Raw genomic sequence first — 21,004 nt, forward strand, 5'->3', positions numbered from 1 at the left:
TATGTATATATATTATACACACATACCAGTATAATCTTATACCTTTATGCCACATTTTGTCTTTAATTATTGCTTTTCAAATATATATACTTTTTCTATTCATAAAATAATTATACATTATAAATGGATATTTTTTATTTATTTTTGTGTCTAAATTGTTATTAATATATATATTATTGATATTATAAGTATACATCACAAACATTTTGTATAAAATTATTATAATGTACGATTAGAATAAATTATAAAAAATATATAGTTGGCCCTTATTAAATAATATTTAATAAAACCGCATGTAACGTATCTCAGTTTTTCAGTAACGTCAAACTTGCAATTGATTGTATTTATGCAACTTGTCGCATATATTTATGCAATCTTGTCGTATAATATACACGCATACTCGCCTTATTGTGTACAAACACGTGTAGTTGAACCAGTTTTTACTCACCCAAAATCATACACGCTTAATTGATCAATCCGGTTCAAAAATATTGTCATCGGAACGATATAATTAAAAATATTTTCCATATCTACTTAGTATTACATTCAAAAAATATATACCATTTTTTCCTAATATAATAATAAAAACTAAATAAAGATTGGAAAATTAAAATTCAGAAATTTATAAATTTTTATAAATAAAATAATTGCTGCATCAGTCGAGACTCAAGAGGCTGAGTTCACCAAAAGCAAAATATATTATATAAGCCAGGACATGAGAAGCCATGCTTAGTATATACATCCCAATTCAATTCATGTCGCTTCTCTAATCCCCCATCACCTCTTCAACCCCTTCACTACTTACATACATATAGAGGCACCCACATAAATAAAATCTACTAGACCCCCCTGGATTTCTTGAAAAGAACAGGTATGTGTGGAGTATATAATTATTTGTTGCAGTTTCTTGAAATATTCTTGATTTGTTTGATGAACGACGATGTTTTTATTTCATGGTATATGTTCTGGCGGAGACTTCATTGCACAATTTTTTTATTTTATTTTATTTTATTATGTTGTGTTACAAATTTTTGGATCAACATGCAATAAATTTTGTTGGTACGTGTAGAGATAGATAGATTTGTTTAAGAGGGGTTGCTAACAATTGAATTTTGTGAAGATGGTGATGAGTTTCAAGGAGATTGGTCCAGGAGATGCTGCAGTTAAGAAGAGAACTTTTGTTGAGCTGTTGACATGCCGCATCTGCGACAACATTTGCAAGGACCCTGTTAACATCACTGAGTGTCTTCACATATGTGAGTGTGTGTGTGTGTGTGTTTTTTTCAGTGTGTGTTTTTCGAATGTTATGTAAGGAAAATTTGTTTGTAGATTATGTTAGGTTTTACATTGTATGCCTGCCATGCCCCGAGTGGGGTGTTTTCGGTTTCATTAGCTCATGCCTGAGGGAAACAGATTTTTGTTCCAGGCCCGGGTTATGGATTATGAGGGGGACATATATGTTGATTGTGTTTAAATAATTAGTTTGTGAATTGCCTTGTATCTGTTCATGATCCTGTGATTAAGTTTTTCTTTTGTTTTTGGGATTTGAAGGGTAATAGGTAGTAGATTATTTTATTTTATTTTAATTTTATGGAAAAGAGAGTTGATAAGGGTTAAATTGATGTAAATTTTATGATGATTGTTCGGCTATAATAGAGTTTACTGTCAGGTAGAATGTGCATGATGATTACAAGATAGTGAGTGTGTATTTTCTCAGCTCTTTTCTGTTCTTGATTGATCCTGTTATCTGTATAAATATAATGAATTGCTGATTCTCATTAAGTCTGCTCGACAGTTTGCAACAGATGCATAACCAAGAAGATACAAGAAGAAGATCTCAACAGCTGCCCTGAGTGCAAAGTTTATCTTGGTTGTGTGCCTTTAGATAAAATAAGGTTAGCAGAATTCTTTTCATATTAATCCAAAGCAGAAAACAAAGTACATTTTTCATTTAATTCAAATGTGACAGATCAAAATTCCAGATAAGTATTGCATGCAATGAAGCAACTGAATGAATTTTGTCTATGCTGGCTACACATGCATATAATATATAACAGCATTCTTATTTATTCATATCTTGTGATTGTGTGCATAGAAATGAAAGAGTACAAGATATAAATTAAAGCAAATTGTCTAAAATAGTATGAGGCGATTAAAGGTCTAATAAAACCTGTCAATGTACATCAAACTTTAATTTCAGGCCAGACCACAACTGGAATTCCATTAGAGAGGCGCTCTTTCCTTCTCTAGGAAAAGCAGAACAACAAGATGATGAACAAGAATACAAGGAAAGTGAGCCCTCAAATGGAGAAGCTGAGCAACCTAACTCATTGCCTGGTAGAAGGAAACAGAAGTCTCTCTCTTCTCTGGAGAACAAAATAAATGTATCTGCAGGATCAGCTACCCGCATTCAGAACCCACAGAAATTAGTGGGTAGACGAAGAAAATCCATTGCCAGAAAGGCATTTTCATCTGCAGGATCAGCTATCCGCATTCAGAACCCAAAAAAATCAGCGGAAGCACACTCACAGAGCAAAAAGATTTCCATGGATCTGAAAAACTGTATTGAAGATGATAAGCAGGTTAACATTTATGTGAATTTGATATTTAGTGTGTGTGTATTTGCATTATTCTCTCTTGATTGTAACGGTATTCTCAGGTAAAATTAGTGATACAAGTATTCAACTTACTAGGTACTGAAGTTTTGGTATAAATGCAAATATTTTTAATACAAACAGTTTCCAATTCTGAAGTCCGACCTTTCTACATTTTATATAGACCTCTAGTTGATGAACTGCTTACATATATATTTTGATTGTGCAGAATTCTTCTGCTGTGAAGTCCTCTGAGCAACAAATTCCTCCAATAGGCAGAGAGAAAACTCAAAGAAGTGACAAAAAAGTTGAGTTGGTGAATAATTTGTTGAAACCTCTAGATGATATAGCAGAAGCAGGAAAAGTCATGAATATTAATAAGACGTTTTCAGAGGGAGATTTGTCAAGTAAGGTTATAGACATATCGGATAGTGAAGGCAAGAGCTCCGAAAAGAACTTGAAAAGCTACAATGCTGAGGGAGCAACTAAATCTACTCCACCATCACTTCCGACACTAAGACCAGTAAGGAAGAATCGTGGTCGGCCCAAAAAGGCAGTCGAGCCTCAAGGATTGGTTTCTGCACAAACCATCGTTGATGCTGTTGGCAGTCATGCCAGAGGAGTAGCTCCAGTTTGGCTTTCCTTGGTTTCTTCTGTTAACCAGTGAGCTTATACTTGTGCTAAAAAAAATCTACAGAAGGTAATTTGGTTTAGTTCAGTGATATAGCTCTGTTAATGCTTATTTATGTTTGTAGGGAAGGAGTTGAACCGCTGCCACAGATTCCTCCCGGCTATTTGATGATAAAGTGAGTTACTAATAGTCCTCAGATCCCATTATCAAGTTACAATGTGAATGGCTTGACTAGTTATATAATTTTCCTGCCATGCTTCTTCTTTAATATGCCTAAAACGCATATTTAGTAGTGGCTTTGTAAAGAAAAATTGATTTCCTCACAATACTATGCTTGATAGATGAACAATATTTTCATTTATTATGTTAGTAAGTCACAAATATATTGACATATATGGTATTTAGTAGATGTCAATTGCCTAGCTGATTGTTAGGCACTATGCCACCTCATTCAAGAAGGTTTCTATCTTGTCAAGTATCTGATGAGCTTGTATGCACTAGTTTTTCAGAAAAATATTTGTCACCTAATGTATTGCAACAACCCTTTGAGGCTTCGGTGTTCCTTTAGCACTGCAATTGTCTAATTGGCATGAATATGCATTTATACCTGTGTGCTGATGAGTTTAGATGTGACACTCTCCACTGATTGTGTTTTCTGTTTAATTAGCATCTTGCAAACCAGTGACTATTGTTCTAACTTTATTTTCGTGTCCCAGGAATGGTACTCAGAGTATTTCATTTATCAATAAGTACCTTGTGCAGAAACTGGGACTTAACAGAGAAGATGAGGTAACTTAAATCATCTTATATTGTACTTCTGTTATATATTTTCCCAAACACTGTCCAGTTGATGATAACATAAATGTTGTATATATCGGCTAAAGTGTAATATAGATATAATGCTGGAACGAACTGTCAATTAGCATTACTGATTGTTTTCAAACTGCGGTGTACATAGGTGGAGATTAGCTTATGGGGCATGCGTCTTCCCCATGACTTGAAGCTGCATCAATTAATTGATATGTGGTCGCAAACAATGTCAGATTCAGTAAAATTTCCAACAGTGGTGGGAGACTATGCTGAAGAATTTGTCATGGTGCTTACTTATGGTCCGAAACACCCGCAGCAGTAATAATCGAAGGCCTCTTGAATCTTAGAGAAACTTTTAAATTCCATGTAGTCCTGCACTGGGTGGCTACAGTGACAAAAAAGTTCTTTCTTTCTTCTTTTTTTTAGCTAAATGACAGCGAAGAACTGTTTAAACATCTTCCCTTGAAGTTCCCTGTGTAGTAGCAGACTAGCACTACAAGTTTTAAAGATTAACATTTCCCAGTTGACAATTTTTATTCTATTTCGTTTGGACAATAAGTTGTATTTGTACCAGATTTTGCGCTGATGGTTGGAAATCTATCTGTACCAGATTTTGCGCTGATGGTTGGAAATCTAGCCAAAAACCTTCGCTAGATTATCTAGCGTTAATAAATGGTATTTGGAGTAATTTTTTCCAACTCTATTATTTTGGGCATTACTTTGGAGTTATTTTTCTCAACTCTGTTATTTTGCGCATTACTTGTGGGTTTTGTGACATGCAGGGCCTTTTCTCCCCCACTCATCACCTTCATATTAGTTGATAGTTATGAAAAGTTGGTCTATTTTACTGAGACTATGAAAAGTTGGTTTATTTTACTAAACGTCAACACGGTCTCACATATGATATATGGTAGTGGTGAGAGCGCCCAATTAGTATCTACTACCAGCTAGATTTGGTTTCATTACCTAAAACTGTGAATTGTGAAGGCTTATTACAGTTTATTAGTTCAATGTGTTATCTCCTTGGCAACTTTCACCTCAATGGCAATGTGTTCATTTCATATATCCATTCACAATCAACTTCATAAACAAAGAGTGTATTATACTACAGTAATAAAGTGTTATAACTAGAAATAATTGTCTACTTGGTTTAGCAGTATAGAATGCATGCTTCCATGTGGGAGGAAATAATCACAACCACTATGAACTTCAGCGCAACTTTTTGTCAAAAAGCATTTCATTTATAAAGCTTTCCTACATACTAAAACCCCGATAAAAATCGACCCAAATGCTAGAAAAGCTCCCTGTCTGGAAAGCCAAAACTCAGTCCATGTCAATGGCTTTGTGACCTGTTTTAGTACCCTCAAAAAATGTTCCTTTAGCTCTTCAAAAGATCCAGTGTTGTCAATCACTATATCTGCCTTGGTCTTTTTTACATCAAGAGGCATCTGAGCATCTATCCTGCTTTTTGCATCTTCCATCGATGTACCATCTCTTTCCATAAGCCGTGTAAGCTGAGTTTCTGGATCAACCCATACAACAATAGTGGGACTTGTCCACTTGTCCATCTTAACCTCGAACAACAAGGGGATGTCGAGGACGATAACCTTGTAACCCTTCAGCCATAATTTTATAATTTCTTGAAAAATACCCTGTGATATATAAGGTGCAAGTAACCTACAAAATGGAGTAAAATCCTCGAATCAAAACATAAATGCATATTAAACGCAGAATTTTTGCGAATCGTCATTAAGAGAAGCATAAATGCAATAAAATATTAAATTAAAATGAGAAGGTAATTCAAAAAACTCCACCAACAAAATCTGTTTTAAATATTTATTTTAATTGTTTAAAGTATACTTCGGGCTTGCAGAAAAGGTAATCATCTGTGGATGGTTTAATTGCATATTCACAAGTCACAACTTACCTATTAAGGACCTGGCGTTTCCCTTGATCAGTAAACACAATTTGGCCTAGCTTTGGCCTATCAACCTCACCATTGGCCTGAAGTATGTCCTCGCCAAATGCTTCAACTACCTTTTTCCAACCACCAGTTCCCTTCTTCAAAACATCCTGTGAAGCAAATTATGAAACATGCTAACCAAAATTATGAATCATAATATTTTGCTCCAATAAAAAGTTCCATGAAGAATTACATTCTGACAACTTGTAAACATATCTGAAAAATACAATCTTAATAGGTATCAGTATGTAGTTGCAAAATATATCCATCAGAGAATTTTCTTTTTTATGTTGTAGTTATGGATTTGAGCCAAAAATCAATTTGTACGAGAAAAATATATAGAGAACTAAAAACAATGCTTTACAAACAGACATTAAAAAAGTTTCTAATTCTAAACCTCTACGAGATGAAGAAATTGAATTAAGGTTCCAAAATTTCAAAACCAAGTGAAAGCATAAACAATACAGCAGAAAATCTATTTATCGAATATCAAGTATAACCGTTCTTCTTCCTTTTTTTTGTCAAGAGAAACAAGTAAATCCTTTCGTATCTCTTAATATACGCACATAAATCAGCAACAGAATAAAAATGGAAAACAGGCAAATATATTATTGAATTTTTAAGTAAATCTTCACAGGTTATATGTATAAACACATTGAAACAAGCGAGAACAAGAGCATACACGAGCAACAAGATCTGCATCCACGACTGGGATTGAGTGAGACTTGAAGAGATTAGAAACAGTACTCTTCCCCGATCCGATTCCACCTGTCAATCCGACAATCCTCATAATTGCCTTTTTGCTTCTTGATCTCTCCTTCCTACAGGCAACAAATTTCAAATCTCCAGATCACTACACAATTAAGATAACATAAGGACCTTAGACTGGTAGAAAGAAATTTTGCATTTTGACTTACAACTTACAAGAGTTGAAAGTAAGACCTTAACTATGACAATCATACTAGCAACTTAATCAAATATGTACACATAAGCATGTCAGCGTCTCTAAAACATAATAAGGGTTGTGTCCAAAATTTATGAAATTATGATCTCGATTTTTGTCAACAAGTTACTACCAGTGTACCACAAATCCTGCTCTATGCTAGTAGTCATTTTATCAAAACACTACAATCAAATTAATACAATATAGATTACATACAAGAAAAACTTTACCTCGAAGAATGGGATCCTCTCTTCTTGATCCAACCCAACGATTGGAACTAGTTGGAAGTATGTCTGGGCATTTGGCAAAAAATTAGAAGTTACTCTCTCACTTCAACACTTTGGAAGTTGTTTTTTTTAAATCGATATAATAATTTTTATTTTTATTTTTATTTTTTTAATTACATTGTGTATTATATATATGTTATAGCTAAATTCGCATGTTCAGATTTCAAGTCCATTATTTTTAAAATTAAATTTAAAATATATCTTCATTTTTTGATAAATTCAACTCAAAAGGAAAATCTGATCATTCAGCTTATGTTTAAATTTCATTTACATGAAATTATGTTCGAGTTCGAAGTACAATTTTCAAATTCATATTGTTTTTTTAAAATGGAATTGATCAGGACAGTGTTACATGACTAATTTGAAATCTTAATTACCTGTTTATAAAGCTGGTGTAGAGTAGTAAATAAAATAGTTAAAAAATAAGTAAAATTGTGATACTAATTTAGTGGTTGTTTGGATGGGCTTAAAATACCCGGATTTCTTACTTATAACTAAAAATTAGTTAATTCATACTTATTCGTACTATTTGTATAATAAAATTATAAATCAACATTTGACTTATAAATCAGAATCTAAAAAGTTGAAAATCTAAAATTTTTTAGTGACTTATTTTTACTTTTGAAATTTGACTTTACAAAAATATATAGCATCACCTCCAAAGATAATTTATAATATTTTATTATTATATCTAATAAGTTATAAATATCAAAACTATTATTTTCTTTTCATTTTTACGTAACTTCTCCATAATAAGCAATAAGGACTTAAACAAGCCAAATGTCCACGTAAAATACTGGACGACTTTACATTAACTAGGTTTTTTTATGCACACATGGCTTTTCCTTTTTACTTCCCTAAATAGCTTTTATTGATTTTAGTGTTTTATAACTAGAAGGAAATTAAATTCATGGGCATGCGTAGACTTCTGGAACAATAAAAATTACTATTTGTAATTTGTTTATGGATTTCAGATTAATGGGTATCGTAATTCGTAACGGAGGTTCTTTGAATGCAAATCATAATGATTACTCAGACATTTAAACAAAAAGTTTGCTAAAAGCGTCTAGTTGTGCGTATATACTAGTAATCAGAAACAAAAAGGCATATATCAGGATTCCTGGATTCCTACAATATAAAATGGCAATCCACAAGTATGCGTGTTATAGAGTTCAAAACTACCTAATACATTGAACCATCAACAACATTATGTACCTAAAATCACAAGCCTTTACGAATCGATGGTAGTGCACAATCATTTCTAAGCTAGCTAACTTTAACCATCAACAAGAGCACTAGAAGCGTATTACCCTATAGGATGACAGTTGATACTATCCCGAGGAGGCCTGCTAAGGATGCTTAGAATGAATAGACTCGACAGGAGAAAACCCATTCATGTTAGAAGGTAGTATATCAGTATCGACAGAGTTTGAAATTAAATTGTTGAAATACACGGAGGCTACTTGAAAGTACATAAACCTTGCAGCACAATGGAATGTCTCAACTAAAAATGCATTAAATCCACTAGATTTATACTTTTATGTCATGTCTAAGATCCCCTCAAATTCCAAGTCATGTTTAAGATCTCCAACATTCAAACTGAATGATACAGTTTATAGAGTAATATCTTAGGAATCCAATGATAAAATGGCAATCTAAAAGTATCCAAAGTATATATTTCCATATTACCCGATCCATCAAGCCATAAAGTACTCGTTAAACCTTGAATAACAAGCCTTTACATATTAACAAGACTGCACAATCATCTCTAAGCTAACTTACCATCATCTCAAGACAACAATAGGAGCACTAGATATACTAAACCCGTGAGCAGAAGGCTGATACTATAAAAGAGGCCTATAATTGCCAAGGATACTTAGAACTACTAGACTCCCCATTCTTATTAGGAGGTAGTATATCAACTTGAATAGACTTTAAACTAGTAAACACAGAGAAGCTACTTGAAGGTTAATATGCTTTCTAGGCTCCTTAATGTATACCTACTTATCAAATCGAGCAACCTATTAGGCTTTTTTCAAATATAGCCAAGTTGCGAATTTTTTTTCAAAAATACGATGCAACCTCAATTGCAACTCCCGTAATTTGAAAATCAACTGATTTCAACCAAAATTGCAACCAAGTATGCAATTTGGACCGTATATTTGCAAATTTCCCTAAGTTGTTTTAGAATGGAATCACTAACAACTAGCAAACAATCCAACACATTAATTACGTGGGGAAAAACTATCAGCACAAAGCAATATACATTCTAAATCCGATGACAGTGAAATTAGCACAAACAATCACTAGCCAATTGTTAACAAGAATAAAACGTCGAATTACAACACTTACATACAAGTCAAAGATGTAATATACAAACATATACTTATATTACATACAACAATTACATACCAAAGAAAACTTTACCTCGAAGAGCGGATTCTCTCGTGTTGATCGAACCCCACACTCGCAAGTAGGAGGTAAGTTTGGGCGTTTCGCTATACCAAACAACCAAACAAAAAACAAACAGCATTTACTACTGTATCTCATTTCTAACTTTAAATTTAAAACAAAACAAAGTAATTATGATTTATAAAATTATTCGATAACTTACTAACTTATAATATTAATAAAATTTAACTAAAATCCATAACCCCGTGCAAAGCACGGGCGGATATATGATTCATAATTTATTAATTATAATTTAATTTTTAACACCATTTTATTAATATTTTAGTATTAATAAATTGGATTTTAGTTAAATTTTATTAATATTATAAGTTAGTAAGTTATCGAATAATTTTATAAATCATAATTACTTTGTTTTGTTTTAAATTTAAAGTTAGAAATGAGATACAGTAGTAAATGCTGTTTGTTTTTTGTTTGGTTGTTTGGTATAGCGAAACGCCCAAACTTACCTCCTACTTGCGAGTGTGGGGTTCGATCAACACGAGAGAATCCGCTCTTCGAGGTAAAGTTTTCTTTGGTATGTAATTGTTGTATGTAATATAAGTATATGTTTGTATATTACATCTTTGACTTGTATGTAAGTGTTGTAATTCGACGTTTTATTCTTGTTAACAATTGGCTAGTGATTGTTTGTGCTAATTTCACTGTCATCGGATTTAGAATGTATATTGCTTTGTGCTGATAGTTTTTCCCCACGTAATTAATGTGTTGGATTGTTTGCTAGTTGTTAGTGATTCCATTCTAAAACAACTTAGGGAAATTTGCAAATATACGGTCCAAATTGCATACTTGGTTGCAATTTTGGTTGAAATCAGTTGATTTTCAAATTACGGGAGTTGCAATTGAGGTTGCATCGTATTTTTGAAAAAAAATTCGCAACTTGGCTATATTTGAAAAAAGCCTAATAGGTTGCTCGATTTGATAAGTAGGTATACATTAAGGAGCCTAGAAAGCATATTAACCTTCAAGTAGCTTCTCTGTGTTTACTAGTTTAAAGTCTATTCAAGTTGATATACTACCTCCTAATAAGAATGGGGAGTCTAGTAGTTCTAAGTATCCTTGGCAATTATAGGCCTCTTTTATAGTATCAGCCTTCTGCTCACGGGTTTAGTATATCTAGTGCTCCTATTGTTGTCTTGAGATGATGGTAAGTTAGCTTAGAGATGATTGTGCAGTCTTGTTAATATGTAAAGGCTTGTTATTCAAGGTTTAACGAGTACTTTATGGCTTGATGGATCGGGTAATATGGAAATATATACTTTGGATACTTTTAGATTGCCATTTTATCATTGGATTCCTAAGATATTACTCTATAAACTGTATCATTCAGTTTGAATGTTGGAGATCTTAAACATGACTTGGAATTTGAGGGGATCTTAGACATGACATAAAAGTATAAATCTAGTGGATTTAATGCATTTTTAGTTGAGACATTCCATTGTGCTGCAAGGTTTATGTACTTTCAAGTAGCCTCCGTGTATTTCAACAATTTAATTTCAAACTCTGTCGATACTGATATACTACCTTCTAACATGAATGGGTTTTCTCCTGTCGAGTCTATTCATTCTAAGCATCCTTAGCAGGCCTCCTCGGGATAGTATCAACTGTCATCCTATAGGGTAATACGCTTCTAGTGCTCTTGTTGATGGTTAAAGTTAGCTAGCTTAGAAATGATTGTGCACTACCATCGATTCGTAAAGGCTTGTGATTTTAGGTACATAATGTTGTTGATGGTTCAATGTATTAGGTAGTTTTGAACTCTATAACACGCATACTTGTGGATTGCCATTTTATATTGTAGGAATCCAGGAATCCTGATATATGCCTTTTTGTTTCTGATTACTAGTATATACGCACAACTAGACGCTTTTAGCAAACTTTTTGTTTAAATGTCTGAGTAATCATTATGATTTGCATTCAAAGAACCTCCGTTACGAATTACGATACCCATTAATCTGAAATCCATAAACAAATTACAAAAAGTAATTTTTATTGTTCCAGAAGTCTACGCATGCCCATGAATTTAATTTCCTTCTAGTTATAAAACACTAAAATCAATAAAAGCTATTTAGGGAAGTAAAAAGGAAAAGCCATGTGTGCATAAAAAAACCTAGTTAATGTAAAGTCGTCCAGTATTTTACGTGGACATTTGGCTTGTTTAAGTCCTTATTGCTTATTATGGAGAAGTTACGTAAAAATGAAAAGAAAATAATAGTTTTGATATTTATAACTTATTAGATATAATAATAAAATATTATAAATTATCTTTGGAGGTGATGCTATATATTTTTGTAAAGTCAAATTTCAAAAGTAAAAATAAGTCACTAAAAAATTTTAGATTTTCAACTTTTTAGATTCTGATTTATAAGTCAAATGTTGATTTATAATTTTATTATACGAATAGTACGAATAAGTACGAATATGCAATTAAACCATCCACAGATGATTACCTTTTCTGCAAGCCCGAAGTATACTTTAAACAATTAAAATAAATATTTAAAACAGATTTTGTTGGTGGAGTTTTTTGAATTACCTTCTCATTTTAATTTAATATTTTATTGCATTTATGCTTCTCTTAATGACGATTCGCAAAAATTCTGCGTTTAATATGCATTTATGTTTTGATTCGAGGATTTTACTCCATTTTGTAGGTTACTTGCACCTTATATATCACAGGGTATTTTTCAAGAAATTATAAAATTATGGCTGAAGGGTTACAAGGTTATCGTCCTCGACATCCCCTTGTTGTTCGAGGTTAAGATGGACAAGTGGACAAGTCCCACTATTGTTGTATGGGTTGATCCAGAAACTCAGCTTACACGGCTTATGGAAAGAGATGGTACATCGATGGAAGATGCAAAAAGCAGGATAGATGCTCAGATGCCTCTTGATGTAAAAAAGACCAAGGCAGATATAGTGATTGACAACACTGGATCTTTTGACTGGCGGATTCCACACAACAAAACTTCTATTGTTCATACTCCAAGATACAATGAGATCCGTTGAAAAATCATCCACCATTTCATAAGTCTTGGCTATAAATGGAGGCAGTGCACTGAAATTACCCTGACCTTCATCCATCACTAACTCTTTCCAACTCCTTCACCCTGGGACTCTTTAGTAATTGGCTCCTGCTGGCTGTTTCTTTGTTCAGTAATTGCCTCTCTGCATACAGTTTAGCAGATATCTCCAAGTGCAGAAAAAGAAGCATATCAGTGTCGCTATTTTCGCAGTTCTTCCAAGTTGCACTTTTTTTTTTTTGGACAGAAAAGCACTTGCCCGTAATGAGATACACCAATACTCCGAGGAGTTTAATTCATTCAAAAAGCTTATTATATAACCCAAAGACATGAAAATGTCTCCGGAAGTTTAGACAATAAAACTTAATGTCCGAAAAGAAAACGTCCTAACTTGTGAATTGAAGGAGAAACAAGAGAAAACTTGGAAGATGTATGGTTGCGCACTTATGTCAGATGGATGGACGGATAGACAAAGGAGTGGTCTCATAAACTTCCTTACTAATAGTCCTCAAGGTAATTTCATTTTGGTTTTGATTAATGATTCAACCGAATCACATGATGCACAAATGTTGGCGAACTTACTTAAAAGCAATGTCAAGAAAATTGGTGAGAAAAATGTTGTTCAAGTATGTAAAAGTTCAAATCAAGAAAATATTGTAAGTGGAAAAAATGCAATTAGAAATAAAGCAGTGAAGATCATTGGGGATCGTTGAAATAATCTACCTTGTTTCTCAGTCCGGGAAAATATTTTGAACTTCTTGAAACAAATCCTGCCTATGCTTCCCGAATAAGAGAAGACTTTAATGATGTGTTTGAGAAGATGGTCAAGGATGAGCGTACAAGGAACAAAATAAGTAACTCTGTCAATACCTACTAAAAACACTACTTATGTATATTAATATTTTTTTAAATATAATTTATAATTAGTTGAAAAAGATAAAACTACTGTTAATGACATATATTAATATTAAAAAAAATTATAGATAAATGTATAACTAATTATAAATATACAATTTTGAATATCTTTTGTCTAAAATACATATAAATAATTAGAGACGCTACTTTTTAATCATAATCTCTTCATTCAAACACGCAAAGTTCATTCAAACAGCTAGTAAAAGCGCAAGAAAACTATATAACTATATGCTGCGAAGTAAAACCATCTATAAATATTGCCCGTGCTTCGCACATGGAAAATAACAGACGTATATAATTTTTAATTTTCTCGATGATATGATTAATTATATTGTTCGGCATTTTATTATCAAGTTGGTCACTGAAGTGGGCTTAATGTATCAAGTTGGTCACCGAACTCAAAACGGTATCAAGATGGTCGCTAAAGTCATCATAAATATCAAACAAGTACCTTTAAATATGAGTTCAAGTAGTAAAAATATTATTTATAAAGTTTTACACATTATTTTTAAATGTTACCGCAACCAACTAAAAGGTTATGACTTCTAGTATTTAAAATAATATATTTATATTTTATCAAGTTTATTTATTATTTATATTTTATTATATAGTTATTTTTTTTGTTTTAATTAAAAATAAATAATAAATAAACTTGATAAAATCTAAATATATTATCATAAATATTAGAAATCATAACTTTTTACTTGGTTTTGGTAACATTAAAAAATAATGTGTAAAATTTTATAAATAATGCTTAGTGTTGATGCTTTCTTTTCATCAGCCACAAAATCACTAGAGATAAGATGCAACTTATTATCAATAAAAAGGCAAGAACTCCTGCTGAGGGTATAGCATAACATGAAATATGACATGATCACCAGTAATCTAGTTCATATGGCATAAAAGTCTAATATTGTCTGTAAATTGGTGTAGCCATATATTAGTTTTGAGAGTTTGTGAGATAAAATTCATAATTTGTCCAAAAATCGCGTTTAACTCGCGATTACTCGCAAAAACTCGCCAAAACTCGCAATAAAAAGCGCAAAAACTCGCAAAAGTATAGAAGGTTTGAAATACCCTTAGGTTAAAAAAAAACTACTTATATCTTTATAAGTTATAAACTACTTCCTCACAACTTATTGTATATCAGCCGTCATTTTCACTCAGGTATGTCCTATCTCTCTCTGTCTACTCTATCGATCTCTCTTCATCTTCACATCTCTGTTTCGCTCGACCTTCTCTCTTCATCTCTCTATATTTCTTTGATATCCTGGAACTGGGAAGTTGAATGGCCAGAGTGAAAAGCTTCTGGGCAAGTTCATTAGGGAGTATCAAGGTTATCTTTCTGAATTCACTTTTTTTTTTTTGCCCTCATGTTTGCATATTGTTGTGAGGGACTGTGTGTTGCGCGGGGGTTAGTCTGTATAGAAATTTGATCTTTGGATATCTCTCGCACCCACTTATTTCATCGGTTCCACATGCTCCAGCAAAACAATGCTACTAAAACATTCTGCTCCATTGTTTCATTTCTGAACAGCCGTTTGAACATATCTACAACCGTCTCATTTGAAAAGATTTGAGCATAATTTAGAAGGCCAAAAGCTTCCCATACATGTTTTGCAAAAAAACACTCGAACATGACATTTAAGGCATATCTGTATTCACTAGACACAATTTAGGTAAGAAAACAGCGATTAAGAATGAAAGTTGGGATGCAGGGTGTACATTTCCAACTGATCCAGTTTCGGATAGTACCGCTACATAATTGAAACTTGAAACATATATACACGGAATCCTAATTATGGGTTGACTAAAAATTTTGGATGGTTGACTTTAAATTATATTTGTCTGGCCCGTCATCCGGCTAGCTAGAAAATTAACATCTGCCACCATAGAGGCTCATGTAATATTGCTAGCTCGGGCTTTAAGTCTACAATCACAGAGTGAAATATATCACACACGTGAATACTTCAAAAACATGAAATTTTATGAAAGGTATTAGGCAAATCATTCTTGCCAGGAGAAGGAGACAATGTCATGAGAGAGATTTGTTTCTGGCCTTAAAATCATACAGGAAGAAATGATTTAAGATGATTCAGCAATAAATTACAAACACTTGTGATGTAATACAAGATAAAAAACTCCACCATTATTCTTTTAAATATAATTTTATATTATTTATATACTATATTATAATAAACTCCAAAAAATGTAATAAGTTGGTAAATATAATCTGGTTAGAATCTAATTCATTAATACTAAAATACTAATAAGATGATGTTAAAATTTAAATTATAATTAATAAATTACGAATTCTATACCCGCCCGTGCTTCGCACGGGTTAAAGGCTAGTATAATATAACATATATTTACTCCAACTCTATCTCTTCTCACATATATTACCTTAAATATTGAATAAATATTAATTTTTAAATTATAGGTAACAAGTATAGGTAATATCATCGGAGTAAAACAACTTTTTGCTTACTTATATTTTAGGTAACCATTATTTTATTATTTTTTAAGTAATCAATATAGGGATTATCTTTGGAGATGCTCTAATACGCTAGCAAAAATGTATAATAGCTAATTTTTATTTAGATGAAAGGTTTTTAGTTGGTCGAAATTTTTGTGCGAGAATATTATTAGTAATAAAGTAGAAATTAATAAAAATTTGTTCATTTGAATTGTCAACATCTTTTTATATTACTTGATACATTTTCTAAAACATATATTTTTTCAAAACTTATATTTTAAAAAATTTCTTAATAATAATTTAAATATTAAATTTTAATCAGACAAGCTTCCATCTCTTGCCTCTTCTTTTAAAACGGTAATCTCAGGCACAATTGCCTTAGTAGGCTCGGAGTTCATGTCAATCGCTAAAGTTTCAATACCAAGATCAGGGTAAGATATAGCAGGGCTCCCAGCGAGGCTTGTAGATTGATCAAGCACAAACATTTACTGCATTTATCTATACTATGTTTTGGTTTTTTTTTTATCTCCAGCCTACTTGATATTTAGTTATTTAAATCTTTGTTTAGTTTTAAGTTCAAGAAACCTAATATTTTGAACTTTAATTTTATATTTATTCTTTTAATAATTCACAAGTTACACAGAACAACAACGTTGTCCAAATTAATACTAACTTAAAATTAGTTTTTTCACTTTTGACTTGATCAACTTCAAGTCATGCGAATTTTTTTTCAAGTTCATCTAAAAAGGCTCTAAATAAATTGTCAGATATAGTTCTGAGCACATATTTAAGTGTTTTGATTTCACTTTTGGAATAAATCATCTCTTGCCCGCCAATGAGATGATCATTTTCTGAAATTAATCGTAAGTTTATATAAATCACGGATGTTAGTATTTAGATGTGTAATTGAGATAAGAAGTGTTTTAACCGGAGTTTTGTGGGTCGACGATAAGGTGAGTGAAATTCTGGTATTTATGATAACTAGCATAAAAGCCCGTGCGAGGCACGGGCCCGCAGTTTATAATAAATATTTATTTTAAAATTATGTATTTTGATTTTAATTTAATTTTTGTATAATATATTTCATTTATAATTTTATAAATATAAATTTATTTTAAAATTCAACTAATAATGTTAATAATATTTTTATTCAACTTGAATTAACACAACATAATTTGTATACAAAGACGTTTATACTGATATTAATTTGTCCAGTAGATTGTTTAATCAAAATTCGATAGTTAAAATTGATTTGATACAATCATATGACAGATGACAATTAATTGAGCTTTATATAGGGAACGTGCATAGTCGGCACTAATTTTAAACTCCTTAATATATACTTACAGTTTGTCACTCGTCGACTGGAAGATACATTCATCACCTTTAATTGATCATCTATTACTCTATTATTAATGAAAACGTATCTATATATTACATGCTTTTTTAAGAAAATTTTATGACAGATTATTTATCTATCATTCATTTATTAGATTTGGTGTTACGAAATTACTCAGTCGATATTCAAATACAGATCATTCTCCAAATTGATTTTTTACATTATTTGCATGACACGTAACTTGATTTTAAGTCTAACTCTTGGCCACTTGAACAAAACTTGGCCATATTTGTCAAGTTTGATACATCTCATTCTGGTTCTTGTAGTTCTCAAGTCTAAGTACTTATTCTCGCTTATTAAGCTAAATAAATTTAATGTGCAATTCAAAATCACTAAATTATTTACTGATCAACTGTATATAGATGAACTTTTTCACTCTCATTTTATGGTCTATTTTAGGTCTCGTACATAGGAGTGCACACTGTAGAGTTCAATGACATGATTCTAATTCAAAAAGAATTTTTTTTGCGCAAAGTAATTAATCAGGACTATTTAACCATGTGTTAAAAATAATTAAATAATGACGCTGTTATAAATGGGTGAGTATGAATGTAATAAATATAATTAACATAAGAAAGGAATATAATTATTCAATAGTATTTAATAGTTTAAATGTAATAAATGCATTAATCGATTGCTTTCCTGTAATTATGAGATAAATAGGGGCATATTCGACTTTTCGCGACCATTTTCTTGACAACTTTTGCCTTTGGTTGTCTTATTATATATACTAGCCTTTAACCCGTGCGAAGCACGGGCGGATATAAAATTCATAATTTATTAATTATAATTTAAATTTTAACATCATCTTATTAGTATTTTAGTAATGATGGATTGGATTTTAACCAAATTATATTTACCAACTGATTATATTTTTTGGACGACTACAAATTATACCAATATCGATTTATTATAATATGGTATATAAATTATATTTAAAAGAATACAGGGGAGTTTATATTTTTTTGACGACTACAAATTATACCAATGTCGATTTATTATAAAATAGTATATAAATTATATTTAAAAGAATAAAAAGGAGTTTTTATCTTATTTAAATGGTATAAAACTCTCCAATATTATAAGAGCAAGAGAAGTCTACCCGTGACAGACTTGTAGTTACAAAGGAGATGACCAAACCAAAATTTTGTACGACTACCAATTATACCTATGTTGCCTTATTATATTATAGTATAGAGGGACTGAAGATTCAGAGCCGTGAAGATGGTGAAGGTAAATTCAAAAAAGATTCAATCTTTGGTCACCCTTTTGCTTTAATATCATGTTGTGTATATTTGTTTGTATAAATTTGTTATGTGTTATGTTTTTTTGTTTTCCTTTCATATCTGCTTATAGTGTGTTTCTTATTGTTACTTGGTGGTTTGTTAGGGTTTTGTTATTTTTGTTATTATTTCTTGGTGGGCATGTCATCTTGTTTGAGATTAATCGAATTCTGTAAGCCTAATCGAAGTTCAAGTGTACATGAATTTTGGGTTTCTTTGAGTTGTTGAAAATTTTGGTTTGAGCAGCCAAAATCGAGACCTGGTGGTAAAATTTTAAGTTATTTTGTAGTTTAAAACTTTAAATGTTTATTAACTGAAAATAAACAAGGCCCCTTAGAAACAATAAGACAGACAGGCACAACAGAACTGAAAACAAAACGAAAGAGGAGCAGTAAAACAAGAGAAAATGACTGGATTTTAAGCAACAATGGCTATTAACAAAGAAATGACTGAACTGACGTTAAGATTACATGTAGCAGTAAAATTAAAGTCCACAACAACGATATAGAAAAGATGGTGAATGTTATTAGACAAATTAGGGGAACACACCTTTTCTCCCAGCGCCTATTCTCCTTATAAACACTTAATTGCAAATTGTTCAATGTGAAGCGACACTGGAGCTGCTGCTAGCCTGCTACTGCACAAAAGTTGATGGTTATGTATATAAGAAGTATGTGCAATACACATTGTTAACATGCTATGTCGATGGCTAGATAATATTGAAGCAAAACAAAATGGACTAGCCAATCATGTATTATGTAAATTGTAATGTGTATTTGGATTTTAAACTACTTGGAAGAATCACATTTTACTTTTGTATGAATATATGGAGGACTTCCAGTTGCTAAAACATAACATCCAGAAAGCAAAGATTACATTTAAATTGGGTAAATTTGAACCAATTTCCGAGTTCGGAATTTACCCTGGTCACAGCTCACTTCCATCTTCTACCCGGGTCTTGAAAACTTCAGTTGTAAGAAAAGGTGAGCAGAGGAATGCTATTATAAAAAGGGGAAGCCGGAGATGAAAATTAATGACATATTTTGCATTATGCTATCAGGTATTTTGCCAATTCAAAAGTTTTTTGCCCAGGAATAGGGCGCACCCTTATCAATTATCTATTCTAATAAAAGCTGCTGGACAGCTCAGTTTCAAGTCCTGAGCATAGGTAGAAAAATCTTAGGCAAATCAGTATGGTAGGGTCCTAATTGCAAATACATAGGGTAATTGAGAGTGAACGATAATCTAATGACAATTACACAAGTGAACAGAAACAAACATTGAAATTTGTCATGTAGATTTGGTATTATGCTATAATATATAATATTTCCAAATGCTGATAGTTCAATCTATTGTAATTATACATCTAATTGAATCATATCGGGCAGTAATAGTATGATTGATGATGATAACCATATATGCTTTGTGTATAATACTATTTCTGCATATGAATGTGAGAATCATATATGAATCTAGGGTAGTATTTAAGAAGCCAAGAATAGAACCTCTGTCACGTTCGTCGGGCAAGCACACTGAAAGATGACATAAGCTTCCTTCTCCAAACTCCAATCTTCGTTGTGCAGTACCTTGCGGCTTGTTTATCTTAGGGTTTCTGACTCACATTTCGGGGTTCGAATAGATTTATACTAAACTGGTCTTGGGCTTTACGATGAGTTCTAATCGTAATATTACTGGGCCTGTTTTTATGTGATACTATATTGCAACAAATTAGTCCATAACTCAGCGTAACACATGGCCCACCTTAGCTACTGAGTGGCTCCGCGGGCGCTCATACCAGCATTACACGTGTTTCTGTTTGTGATTAGGAATGAATTTGATTGTGTATTTATTTGATGGTTACTTGTTACATTTATTATTTTGCCATGGAAATGTCCCAATCTCCCAGAGGGAAAAGAGAGATTAAGCAAAGCCGTGAAGAAATTTACCCCATAATAAGTTTGACCTTAGAGCAAAAAATGAAGTGTACTTTTGTTGATCTTTTGCGCAGAATGTGTCAGTATGATCACATTCTCTAGCTTGTGGCTAACACAAGTTGAAGTGGTTTAATTAACCGGGCTGTAAGCATAGACAGAGTACAGAACAGAAAATAAATATATGTGTTGAGTCTTGCTCTAGCTCGCATTGTCACATGGCAACTCTTGTGAGGAATTAAATGACTCTAAAATAATGTTGGTAGGAGTTAGGAGTACAGAT

The 21,004-nt window shown here is 32.1% G+C and overlaps 2 protein-coding genes across 11 annotated transcripts; one reads left to right on the forward strand and one right to left on the reverse strand.

Moving 5' to 3' along the window:
* Positions 1-723: 723 nt before the first annotated feature.
* LOC108195626 (E3 ubiquitin protein ligase DRIP2) lies at positions 724-4,830 on the forward strand. Its single transcript, XM_017362609.2, has 8 exons — positions 724-871; positions 1,121-1,256; positions 1,796-1,895; positions 2,201-2,582; positions 2,824-3,257; positions 3,350-3,400; positions 3,942-4,014; positions 4,184-4,830. Exons 2-8 carry the CDS (start codon positions 1,121-1,123, stop codon positions 4,355-4,357), a joined length of 1,350 nt encoding a protein of 449 aa, XP_017218098.1. The 5' UTR covers positions 724-871; the 3' UTR covers positions 4,358-4,830.
* A 236-nt stretch (positions 4,831-5,066) lies between these two features.
* LOC108195844 (dephospho-CoA kinase) lies at positions 5,067-20,457 on the reverse strand. 10 transcript variants are annotated; one of them, XM_064081290.1, is made up of 7 exons: positions 20,296-20,457; positions 19,340-19,427; positions 9,656-9,726; positions 7,172-7,234; positions 6,681-6,819; positions 5,963-6,108; positions 5,067-5,712 (listed from the first exon to the last, which is right to left on the reverse strand). In XM_064081290.1, exons 5-7 carry the CDS (start codon positions 6,786-6,788, stop codon positions 5,277-5,279), a joined length of 690 nt encoding a protein of 229 aa, XP_063937360.1. In that variant the 5' UTR covers positions 6,789-6,819; positions 7,172-7,234; positions 9,656-9,726; positions 19,340-19,427; positions 20,296-20,457; the 3' UTR covers positions 5,067-5,276. The 10 variants fall into 10 exon arrangements, with proteins under 10 accessions (XP_063937360.1, XP_063937363.1, XP_063937364.1 ...); XM_064081293.1 differs by having other exon boundaries at positions 19,340-19,424; positions 20,296-20,455; XM_064081294.1 differs by having other exon boundaries at positions 19,340-19,421; positions 20,296-20,453.
* Positions 20,458-21,004: the final 547 nt, after the last annotated feature.

The sequence above is a fragment of the Daucus carota genome, chromosome 7, assembly GCF_001625215.2.
Source record: "Daucus carota subsp. sativus chromosome 7, DH1 v3.0, whole genome shotgun sequence".
Taxonomy (NCBI): domain Eukaryota; kingdom Viridiplantae; phylum Streptophyta; class Magnoliopsida; order Apiales; family Apiaceae; genus Daucus; species Daucus carota.